Source organism: Penicillium vulpinum (assembly GCF_028829585.1).
Source record: "Penicillium vulpinum strain IBT 29486 chromosome Unknown utg000004l_segment0_segment0, whole genome shotgun sequence".
NCBI classification, from domain to species: Eukaryota; Fungi; Ascomycota; class Eurotiomycetes; order Eurotiales; family Aspergillaceae; genus Penicillium; species Penicillium vulpinum.
The window spans coordinates 2,757,089-2,769,655 of NW_026643244.1; the positions used below are offsets into that span (position 1 = coordinate 2,757,089).

Below are 12,567 nucleotides of genomic sequence, written 5' to 3' on the forward strand. Positions count from 1 at the left end.
GCTAGTCCTGAAGAGGTCTGTCCGGCACCTCCAAGTGGTGAAGGGCAATGACCTAGGTATAGGGGCTACAGACATATTTTCTTTTACGAATGTTCAGCGTTGGTGAGTAGAATGATTTCATTTGATCAAAAAGATGCAAAACCAAAGTCAAGAATTCAAAGACATGAATCTAGGATTATGAACCCCAGTGAAATTGAATAGAAGTAGGCCCCGGGGAAGGGAAGCGGTAATGGAAGTAACACCAGCAGCGCCTGTAGACTCACTTGAGTCATTAACAGTTGAACAGGTGGCCTGAGAAATCAGTCACGGAGAAGGCTAGGAACTAGGGCAATTGAGGTAGCTTGCGCATGATCTTTTAAGTATTACGAATAACACCGGATCCCGGGCTGCAGCGAAAATCCGACATGCGGATTCTTCTTTAGATACGGACATCGGCGACAGCGGTGCCGATCAATGCCACAAAAGGAGCACCATCCATGGCACTCCCGCTGAGGTTTGTGGTGGCGCCATTCTTTGACCCATGACTTGGCACTTCGATGGTTCGGAAGCTCAAAACCGCGCGGGCGAGGGGTATCTCTGCCCGGGAGGTTGTTGTTGAATGCAAGATCGGGCTTGTTAGACTTGGTAACCATATGGTGGCAGTGCGCCGCAAAAGTATCATAGTCGATGCTCTCTGGACTTTTGTGCAAGGCCAGATATTCAATGGCGCATCTGGCTTCTGGAAGCTCATTTCTCAGTTCCTGCAGCAGAGCCCAAAGGGAGATAAAAAAGCTAGGAGCCTGATCGAGCTTGCGTACGATGTCATATTGTGTTCGGTACGCGATGATGTAGGCTGCGGCCGATGGGTAGTTGGATCGGTGGAGGGCGTACCATTTGCGCCACTGATTGGCGGCTTGAATGGCAGTGCGGTTGCTTGCCATCGTTTTAACAGCGTTGAAAAGCCAACACGTAAGAAGAACCTCAGGTTGGTTAGACAACTTGTCAATCATATTCTGGACATCCTCATCCATGCTCGAATATAACAGCCGATAAACAGTGGTCGACCACTGATACCAATTCTTGTAATCTGGGTCGGATAGTTTTGGGTGAGGGATCGAAACGTCAACTATAAAGTTTAGGTAGTTTGGGTGTAGATCCTCGTCTACAGTACTACACCACTCGCTAATGTTTGTCTCCATGGTCAGTTGTGGGATCTTGGGCAGTACGGCATCTTTCGCTTCATCTTCCTCTGGCATTCAGGTTCCCTGGGTGACAGCAACTAGTCTAACCATTATTGTTGACGATAAGGCGTAGAGAAGGGGGAAACGATGAGCCGAGGAAGATGCAATGTAAATCTCGAGAGCGAGAAGAGGAAGAAGTGGATGTGAAGAGAGAGAGGAAGAAGGAGGTGAGGATTTCAGTGACAACAAAGGAGAGTACCAACATTAGTGATGCCCTACAACCTAAGTTTGGTTGAGGGCAAACATAAACTAACAAACTACATATTTTGTCTGTCTTATAGATTGAATGATAGCCTGTCCAATTTATACAGATGCACTATGTATAGAGTCCTAATCTAGATCTGCCCTGACAAGACCTCAATAGCTGTCAAGATTTATAACTGGGTTCCATAACTCAGTTGGTTAGAGTGTGTTGCTAATAACGCCAAAGTTGAGGGTTACCGCGTTTCTTTTAATTGTATCTTTTTGACATATCTTGATTTTGAATTCACTGCCTTATGTTGGATCTAAATCTTGCTATTTTTTTCTACATCACGGTATGCTACTCTGCGAATCCCCTGTGGCGGGTTGTCTATGATTTACAACGTCAAGCAAAAAGACGGATCCACAAGGAAGCAATGTCGAGCCAGGCAGAAATCCGAACGCATCGAGCTCTGAGATAGAAGAAGTTGCCGCTGTTGTAATATACAGGTCCAGCGTAATCTATCTCATTCGCAACGCCAATATTCCCAACCTATTACTGATCGGAGATCGATGAAAGTTTTAATATTCCCCATTGACTCATGAAAAGGCTTTTCAACATAGTCAATGGATGCATGTCCGACCCCATTCTGCTGGACCTTCAGGTGACCCTTTTTGGCCCTCAAGCCCCAAGCTGTGTCACCTCATACACAGTCCCTATCCCTTGACGAAACCCCGCATTGTGTTTGCTGTACATCGCAGCGCAGCTTTCGGCATGGCCACTTGTCACACGCAGGACCCGGGCGCTGGTGCCCGTGTGTCGCACCTAGCAGTATCGCTTCCATTTTGAGGCTGGATGACATGTGTAGTAGTTTCAGCCCTGGAGAGAATGTAGGACTTGCTTCCTTCTCGGGCAAGAGGCAGGCTGGACGACGGGTTTGGGCTGACTGCATGATTTCGAATCATTGCTACGCCGAACTCACATGAAGGCACTGCATATTTGGAGAGGGGAATGAAGGACCGGGCGTAGAAACTCGTCTGTTGAAGTCTGACAAGATAAAATGAATATTAGCAGGGGTTCACGAATGTGTTTCCAAAAGGTACTCGAGGACCATAACTAGTACGGGGGTTTGAAGGAGTTTACTCCAGTAGATTCTGCTTGTTACTAATCTATCAAGATCATGGAAGGGGAAAGAGGCTTGATGGGACAAGAGCCGGTGGATAGCCACAGGGGCATGATATTTCTTAGAGCACCGCAGCTATTAGCTTTTAGCCGCCTAGAAACCTGATCTTGTTAATTTCTCAAGGTTATTTAATTAATGTAGTATTATGTACGGAGTAAATTCGGTCTCTAACTAACCAACTAGTTAACTAACTAGTGTGAATTAACAAAAAAACTTCCATCGGCTATATCGATGCTGACACGCTGGCAATAATCATGTCGATCATGATAAGTCAGGATCCGATATTGGAAATTCCCGCGAAAGATCTCTATAATCAAAAGAACTACGATCCCCGTCTACGTATTCGTTCCTCTCCGCTCGGTGCCTACCCGAAAACGCTCTCCGGGACTTCCAACACCATCTCTAGGTAGCCGCCATATCGCATCGGACTCCCCACCCAAATATGCAGGGGCTAACCTATCAGTGTTCGAAGTAATTTCCCTTTTTTCTTGGCATGCTAACGCACCACGCCCAGGATGGAGCATGAATAGCGCACCAACATGACGTTTCTGCTTACGCAGCCTCATGTATACCATATACGCTAATATGGCTATAGGCTTAATGCTTGTTTGGAAGTCAATGGATGCGGAAAATAAGCAAAAGTAAAGGCCAATAAATCTTGGTATCAAAACAATCTATATACTGCTGTGAAGTACTGTATGTATTGACTTGCTCAAGTATCCAACGAGCTGCGCCACCGGTCACTACCTAGTGAACTTAGGTAGAGTACTCCGTACCTTGAAGACTATCGTTAGCTATCCATTCCACTTCCTTAATCCATCTCCGAGAACCAGATCCGGCCGAACCCTTATCAGCAGGTGGCGCATAATAATGGGCCTCGGGAGGTTAGCTCTTATGGATTCCTCCTCCACGTGGCCTGATGTAGGTTTATTTTAGGAAGTTTGGACTATTGCGTTTTCTGTTTACTAGTACGGAGTACGGAGTACAAACGTTAGAAATTATTGCAATCCACTAAATACGATGTGCGAACTCTTTCAGGGAAAATTGCCCAGGTGGGAACATAACTCAGATGAACTCAGATAAATGGGGAATTAAGAGGGGAATCTCTAAGAGATGATGGATACTATAATGGATACTACGCAAGCTCTGACGAATCGTTGACTATAATATACAGGTTGATTTGATATCCAATCCAAAAAAACATCGGACGTTAGTCATAAAAAGGGTCTAGTCTTTACAGTCAGACAATGAAAATTCGTACCGAGAGTAGATTTATTATAGCCAAGGTTTGACTGTAGCCTAGACACCTGGGGTTGTACCGCTCAGACCAGAACGGACTTGTCGATCCAATTTGGAGAATTTATATTGTATATTCTGTTATAGAATTATATGCATAAGCGGTAATATATATCCATAAGCAGCCCCGATAGCCCCGGGGCCATTTTTCTCCGCTTTGTAAGCATATGCGCCAGGTCCACGGATCCATAGAAATACTATGTTAAGCATCTTACTCTCTCCATGCACTATAATACTCTAATAAGAAAAATATGACTTAGCACAAATCCATAATTATCGGCAATTCGTTACGAATTCTAGAAATAGATCAAAAGATCAATAGTGCGAAAGCATCCGGACACGAGCCAGAGAAGCTTAGTGCAGAAGTGAAGTCTCCACGCTCTACTAGAGACCGGGAAGCTAACTGCCGGATCGTCTCTATGTAGTTAAGCATAAATTCCGGGTTATAAATATGAACTTGTACACTTTCATACTGTAACTATGCTTGTTATGGAGTAAATTCTGGTAATCAGGCAGCAGTTTTATGCAGACTGTGGCTGAGTGATGGCGATTGTTTTCTGATTCGAAGATGAGAAAAAGATGAGTGGGAACTGGGTGGAGATCAACATCGATCATTTTTTTTCCCGGACATTTCGGATATAAACAAAATCTCCGACCGGTATAAGATTTGAGACAATAAATCCAAGTTATTTAGTTGAAATTTAAATTTGATACCTCTATACGGAGTACTGCCTACAGGATGGTTGAAACATCTAAGCATATAAGATGGCAAAAATAAAGTGGCGTGTGCAGTAGTAAATTTAGAGCGAAGCTATACTACTGGTCAACGCCCTGACTAGTCGCATCATAGTAAGCGGGCCACGAGTCCCTGCATTCAGGTATGTAAAATAAGGGCAAAAGAAACAAAATAAAGTGAAATATTAGAATAAAAAACAGGGTCCTTTCAGGAACGCAAAACAAAGCGACAGGTGCAGGGACCTGACGAATCAAGCTTGTGGCGTCAGCTGGAATGGCGAGTAAGAAAAAATGATTCGAACACTAGATGCCTAGTTGAGACAAGTACGGAAGTATATTTGCTGGGGCAGGACTGGATAGCCTGAATTAAACAGCTTGAACTACCGTGGATATACGTAGGCTGCATACGTATGCCCCGTCTAAGATCGAGGTTTAGGCAAATCAACGTTGGCGCTCGGCTGAAAAAGCCCAAAGACGGTCCGCGTCCTCGGCCCATGAACTACATCTTTCTCAGATGATGTCCAGCAGATCGGAAGATTGAAGCTTGGCTTGATCGGCAGTGTCAGCTGCCATGCCAGTGTGAGTGATATTTGCGGGAGAAACGAGGGAAAGGGAAAAGCAATACTCCGGATGTAAAATGATATGTACTCTATAGAGTATACAATTCACAATCTAATCACAGTCTCTACTAGATATATCACCTTTATTAAAAAAAAGAACGACGTATAATTACTCGGCACATGTCTAAGGTTTCATTATACGTCGCCTTACGTGTACTCCGTACTGCAAGAGGGAAAGGAAGAAATATCCTGGAGAGGTCCCCGCGAATGGTGTTCTCGGAGCGGGGCGGATGTTGGATGCGAATACGAATACATGTTGCACGGGCCAGTCCATTTTCAACCTTAGGACCTAAAGTATTTGGTTAACATAGACAGAGATAATCCAGATTAGGTTAATTAGGTTATCTTTACTGGGGACCCTGGAGGCAAAGCATTCAATATATGTGTGTACCTACTAATTGTATACGTAATCTTGGGGGAAAGCTCGGGAAATTCCCGAACTAGAATGATTTCGGAGGGAAGGGAAAGAAATCTCGGTGCAAAGTACTCTTTCTAGAAGAAAGAAAGCCCGACGAGCAAGGGCGCCACGTTGTGTCCCTGATGGGGAAATAGATTCGCTAGACTCGGCTGGGCCCTTTTGTCTTTTTTTTTTTTTTTTTCCCTTGGCTTGGGACGAGATAACCTTGTAATAAACGAAGAAATAAAAAGGAATAACATAGTATAATTTGTACGGAGTAAGAAATTAGCCAATCAACCTAGTAATCCGTGAATTGAAGCCAATATCCGCTATAGTCCCCGAGCCGGAGGTGAGTTCCCAAACAGGCCAAGTTACTAACATCATCACTTACGTATGTTCTCGGATTTATATTCCCAGGTGGAAAAGAATTAGCCTGGGAAATGAGCCGAAATATGATTCTAATATGCTGCTACTAGTACGGAGTACTCCATATGAATACGTTGCATTGGGGGATAATAATGTGGACAGGGCTAAAAGCTTGTCCGCTGCTGATTTTCTCAGACTCCAATAATATTAGAATCCCTCAAAATAAAGTCGATAAAACCATTAAAACCATTAAAACTAATAAAATTCGTAAAATCATTAAAAACTGCTCAGGGTCCAATCGTCCCATGATTGTCCGTAGTTCTGCCGAAGGGTGGATCGTTTCCTGTCGCTTGGCCTAGCCGAAGCCCTAGTCCTAATGTCAACCCAGTCGGAGTTAACACCTTGACACCTCTAACTGCACATTACAGTATATTTAGAAGTGAGGGGGGAAAACCAGAAAGCAAATCAAGAGTAATCAGAAGAGTGAAGCCCAAAAAAAGAAACACAGAAGTCACAGACCTTCTATACTAGAGACGCGGGCGGCCCGGAAGAAACGGAGAAGAAAACGGGTCTGCACAGGGTGTGGATTAGGGGTCTTGGTATTGTATTGTGTCTTATATTTCTTTTTGGGGGAATTTTATATTTATTGAATTCTTTTTGTTTTTAATTCTCCACCGAGCTAAATAGCGTGCTCGGTATGGAAGTGTCTGGGGAGCCTCGACAGACCCTGGAGCTTGGCTTCTTTCACTCTTATTAGTATAATTAGTTACCAATGACCATGCTTGGCTGCTCATCATTTTTTTTTCCCTTTCTCTACTTCTTGATCTGTATTCATATTTGAATTCTTACCTCTATTTTTTGGGATTTATTTAAGGATCTACATTCAGTCCCTCCCCATCTTATCTCGTATCGGGGCTCTCATTTCCACTCTGACCTCTATCACGGGCACGCGCAGAGCGCATTTCATTTCTACATATTCCCAGACAGCCTAACACTTCTCTGGAAGAACTGTTACTTTGCACGGTTAGACAACCGGCGTTGAACTTCGACTTTTCTGCAACATCCCCAGGCCAGTTTGCAACTGCCGTTGAGGATTGTGTTCCCCACATCCAATTGCAAAATTAGAAAGAGAAAAAAAGGAAATCCCAGGGAGAATAGGGAAACAAAAGAGGACGTGAGCCTCGAAACAAATTCCACTGCGAGCGAAGGAGATTTCTCAAACTTTACCTTGCCCTATCACTGCCGAGTTATCATAGCTCCGTCGTTAAACCACCCTTTGAGATACTTTTCCATCTCCGTACCTCAAAAGGACACACGGAGCGCGGCACAAGCTCGAGTCATCGGGCCTCTGCTCAGGTCTGCAGGCGAGCGCCGATTTAGGGTCTAATGTTGTCGACGTGTTACACGACACAGAGGACAAACATCTTTCGAGAGCCGCTGGTGCGTTTGTTGTGTCCTCCGGAGCAAGAAATGAGCGAGATGTTCTTTCATTTCTTCACCCTCCTCTCCTTTCTCCCCTTGTCTCAGATCGGTGACCTCTCGAGTTCTTACGAACACCCAGAGCCCGGCTGAGCCGGTTGCCAACAGTTTAAACTAACTTGCATTCTGCCTTATAGTATAATTTTCCAGCCCCGGTGACCGCACATCGGGGCATTGAGGAGATGTCCAGCTGTAGGACGAGTATTGTGTCCATTCTGAATAATGATGATAACCCATCTTTTGCGGTCCGTTCCGCACCCCGACTTAGTCGGGCTCAGACATCACCATCCTATTATCCACATCATTCAGAACAAGCCCCGCCCGTCGACGACCCACAACATACCAGTCCCCAAAAATCATCCCAATCCCCAGCAGCATCACCACGAGGGTCCAAACGACACTTGGAAACGGTGACCGAAGTCGTCCAGCCTGCTTCGCCTGGGTCTTCGGATGGCTCGGCTTATGACTATATCACCAGTCAGCCATCGGCTTATCACCCGTATGCCCGGCAGGATCCGCGACGGGACCCGTACCGATTCCCTGCTCGTGGTCCAGCAGCTCGAACGCCGCCTGAGACTCGTTCGAGCACATCTGAACCAGCGTCTTCCCAGACTGGAGCACCGCGCGGCACTGGAAGAAAGAACAAGTACCCGTGCCCTTATGCCGCAAGCCATGGATGCACTGCAACGTTTACGACTTCTGGCCATGCTGCGCGCCACGGAAAGAAGCACACGGGCGAAAAGAGTGTGCACTGCCCAATCTGTAATAAAGCCTTTACGAGGAAAGATAATATGAAACAACACATCCGGACACACCGCACGCACTCAGATGACATACGCTCCACCTCGGAGCCGGAAACTGATGCTCGCTGGGCGGTGGGTCGTCCCAACCCGGCATACGCATCTGCTTCTCACCAGCGCAATATCAGTCAACCCATGGAGGCAGCTGTACGGCCTCCCCCAGGGACTGGTCCACAGGCGCCATAGGGGAATGCTGTCTCTTTTTATTTTCCCCGACCGTCCACTCTATTAGCTGTTTAGTATATGACTTCCTCCTTATGTTGGTCCCTTGTGCCTGGCCACTGCTGTGCGGTGTACTTCGATTCTATCTGTTTAGTGCCTCTTTTTTTTCCGACTGTCAATTCTGGGCTCTCAACTATGTGTTATTTTACTTTTGTTTATTTTTCATATCTCAGCGATCCATTTGCATGACTGCACGTTTCAAAATATCGAGACGTCTAGGCCTATCATACGTGTTACTATGTGTCTTTATTATTTCCCTGTTTTATATCCCTCGTGTACCATCTGATTCTCGTGATATGTGTGGTTGAAATTTGGAGGCGATGTTCTAAGCCAAATACTGTCCAGCGTCCCTTCAGGGATTCCCATGAAAACTTATGTGCAACCAGTTCTGCACTCAACGACATCCAGAGCATCGTGTTGGTCAGATCGTAAGCCACTGGGAACCCCCGAAGGCGACCCGTGGAACCATTGTTTACGTTCCATAAATCTTAATCCCCGGCATTCTTTTTTTATATTTTACATATGTACACAGATGTTTACATATGTATGTTGTATAATATTATATACATCTTTTGATTGAAAGTAGAATGAAAATAGTCAATGATCATCGAATTGTTATTTGTGTATATCATAGGGCTGGGCCGTTGAAAATCCCCTAATATCAGGGCTAAAGATGCAGGATGACGTCGGAGTAATAACTGATATCTGATACACGACATCGGCCCAGATGCTCATTCGATGGGGTATATCCGCTCTTAAAACATTCCCTCGCTGTTCTATTGTACGTCATTGCCGTAATCTTGATTTGCAAGTATATATATGCTGTCTGAAAAACAATCGACCTTTAGCCTTTACCATTGTACTTTTTCTTCCATGTATTATCTTCATGATATACTATCTATCACTCTCAGCCACTGCCAAGTCTCAGCCCCAAGTCTTCGCTCAATCCATCTGAATCCACATCGACGTCACGCCACCCCCAGCCTTAGCCCCGCCATACATCTCTGATCACGAACTTCTTTTTTTCAACCCACATATTTTCCCAGTGAACGGTAGCAGGTCACAACCTCTCGGCTTTTATCTTTGTATTTGTTTCCCCCCTCACTTTCGCCTCAACCATGGCGTACTACGAGGACCGCCGTTATCGCGAGCCGCGCGACCGCTACGCCCCCCCGCCAATTATGCTGATCCATATGATGACCCTCGTGGCCGTTACAGAAGACACGAGCGAGAGCCATATATACCTCGTGCCAGCACCGACTCGATCGAGGAAGTGCAGCGCGAATATCCACCAGGCTCAGACTATGTCTACGAGCGGTCATATGACTCTCGGCGGGCGAGACGACCCGTCTACGAGAACGTGCGCCGTGCCTCCTCCATCAGCGGTTACGATCCACACAACGATGCTTCCTACCGAAACTCCCGTCCTCGCGGGTCAAGACACTACGAGGAGAAACGTGAGTGACATAGAACTGAATGTGGTTGGAATTAATTCTAATATCTCTCAGGCTCCCGTCGCTCCAGATACGATTCTGATTCTTCTCCAAGTCGCTCTCCACCCCGCCACAGACGTCGCAAGTCATTCAGCGAGCAAGCCCTGGGTGCCATAGGCCTCGGGGGTGCCGCTGCTTCGGCCAGTCGCGGAGAGCGTGGCCGCGGCGGTTCCCCGTCCCACCGTCGCCGTAGATCATATTCAAGGTCGCCGTCAGATTCGCGCAGTCGCAGTCGCAGCCGCCATCGCGGTGGTAGCAAACGTGATAAGAGCGAGCAGCGCCTCATACAGGCTGCTCGTGCTGCCTTGACAGCCGGCGCAGTTGAGGCTTTCAAACAGCGCAAAGAGCCCGGTGACTGGGCTGGCGCAAAAGGAAAGCGCGTCCTCACTGCTGCTGTGGCCGCTGGTGGTACCGATGGCCTTGTTGATAAAGATCCCAGCAAGCACGGAAAACGTCATGTAATCGAGTCCACGCTTGCAGGTCTGGCCGCCAGTCACTTTGTTGGTGGTGGCTCACGCTCGCGATCTCGTGGCCGAGACGGTGGTCGCTCTTCCGGTAGTGGCAGTGGTCTCAAGAACCTTGCCGCTACTGGAGCTATTGCTGCTGCAGGAAAGGAAATCTTTGATCGATACTCAAAATCACGATCTCGGCCTCGCGGCCGCAGCGATTCCCGTGGCAGCAGTGAGGAGCGTGGTTCCCACAAGCGCAGCAAGAGCGTTTCGGACTACATCAGCAAGGGTATGGCCGCCCTGGGACTTGGAGAACAAGAAGACAGCCGCCGCGACAGCCGAGACAGTCGTAAGGAGCTCCACCGGGAGTATCGTCGGGAGCATCGGGACGACAGAGAGCGGCGTCATCGCCGGGGAACTCGACACGACGACTCTTCGGATTCAGATGCGGACAGCGATTATTACGACAGGGACTCGAGACGGAGCAAAGGCTCGAGAGATGTAGGTCGACACCGTTCATTGGACGGAAGAAATCCACCCCCATATGCACCCAGCGGCACTACACGTGGTGAACCACGTGGCGGTTCAAAGGACCGTGGCCACGGGTCCAGCTCCGAGAGTGATTCTGACCTAGGTGACAGTTCTGATGAAATGAAGCAACGGAAGAAATTGAAGCGGGATATGCTGCTGACGGGAGGTCTGGCCAGTGTGGCTACCATCCACGCTGCGCACGGTCTCTATGGTAGCGTGGAGAAGAGGAAAAAGCGCATGCAGCAGTTGAAAGAAGGAGAGATTACGCCTGAGGAGGCTCGGAAACGACGGATGAAAGCTAACACCAAGGACGCTATGAGTATTGGTCTTGCGGCACTCGGTATCAAGGGCGCCTATGGTGAATGGAAGGAGGTTATGGAGAAGCGAAAAGAAAATACACATTTCCAGGAGGAATGTGCCCAACGAGCGATTAGGCGTCAGCGTCGTCGCGCTCGTAGCCAAGGTGCACCTTCCCATCGTCATCGATGGCCTGATGAGATTGAATATCCCCCTTTGATAAACGAATCCCGGAACGACAACACCCCAATTTACCGTGATGGAAATCCTTATGGGGCCCATGAAGCACCGCAGATCTCTTACTAGTGTTGTTTTCTTTTTTGAGCTATCACGATTTTCACTCTTTCATGATTTATGAGACCATGTTTATTTGATTTTTACATTTCCTACTTTCTATTTTTTAGCTTAACGAATATCTTGTGACTTGCAATCTTTCTGTTTTTGCAGCGTTCTATGGACACGATGGATATGGTGAAGGTCATTCCAACCTCGCATGGGTGGTTTCGTTCCTTTTTGTCAAGACTCGATATGTCCTGCACACGAACAAAGAATCTGCTTATCAGTGGTTTGGATCTCAGTATGGAATGGTCCTGTATATCTACTATATAGACTGGCATGTGTGCAATATTCCCAAGGCCCACAGCCCTGGAGGTGTACCTGCTACCGATCCTAACTAAATAACCGCGAGAGACTACACGGCATTATTAGGCAGTCCTTTAAATACTCTAGGGCTCCTTACTAAATGAGTGGGAACTACTTGTTGTTCAAGGTTGGAAGACTCGCATGGCTAGAGTACCTAGGAAGGTGAACAAGAGGAAAATCAAGATGAAGAATTAAATAGGCGCATATCACAGTTTGGTCCATAAAATTCCTATATTCAAATAGGTACGAACTCAGGCTTAGGTTGCACGATCTCCCTATATATGCACATACATCTATGGTTATAGTTCCTGCCTTGCGTGATGAAATGAAGTTTTATATAGGTGAGTGCTGTGTTCTTATATAAACTCCAACCGGTCAATTCCCTTCCCTTTCTTTTCACTTCCTTTTAAATCCTTTCGCATTCTTTTGACTCATCATCTTTGTCCCATTACGATACACAGCCATGAAAGCTTTCTGTGCTCTCTGTTGAATCCCATACCTACTCCATACGTCTATCTTCCATAACACAGCCTACCATTGCCATATTGGCTGGAAAACTGGGAGCAATTTTGCCCAAGCAATATCATCTTCAAACCTGATCTCATATTCAACCCCGACGGCACGCCCAAGGATGTCTTAATTGACTCGATCGACGA

At 46.7% G+C, this 12,567-nt stretch overlaps 3 protein-coding genes across 3 annotated transcripts; 2 read left to right on the forward strand and 1 right to left on the reverse strand.

The window, feature by feature from the left end:
- Positions 1 to 362: 362 nt before the first annotated feature.
- N7479_009536 (uncharacterized protein) lies at positions 363 to 1,235 on the reverse strand (the record flags this gene model as incomplete). The annotated part of the gene is made up of 1 exon (XM_057257229.1): positions 363 to 1,235. The coding sequence occupies one exon, from the start codon at positions 1,233 to 1,235 to the stop codon at positions 363 to 365; it is 873 nt and encodes a 290-aa protein (XP_057104687.1).
- A 6,424-nt stretch (positions 1,236 to 7,659) lies between these two features.
- On the forward strand, positions 7,660 to 8,463 carry N7479_009537 (C2H2-type zinc finger protein; the record flags this gene model as incomplete). Its single annotated transcript, XM_057257230.1, has 1 exon — positions 7,660 to 8,463. The coding sequence occupies one exon, from the start codon at positions 7,660 to 7,662 to the stop codon at positions 8,461 to 8,463; it is 804 nt and encodes a 267-aa protein (XP_057104688.1).
- A 1,154-nt stretch (positions 8,464 to 9,617) lies between these two features.
- N7479_009538 (uncharacterized protein) lies at positions 9,618 to 11,575 on the forward strand (the record flags this gene model as incomplete). The annotated part of the gene is made up of 3 exons (XM_057257231.1): positions 9,618 to 9,710; positions 9,779 to 9,956; positions 10,008 to 11,575. 3 exons carry the CDS (start codon positions 9,618 to 9,620, stop codon positions 11,573 to 11,575), a joined length of 1,839 nt encoding a protein of 612 aa, XP_057104689.1.
- Positions 11,576 to 12,567: the final 992 nt, after the last annotated feature.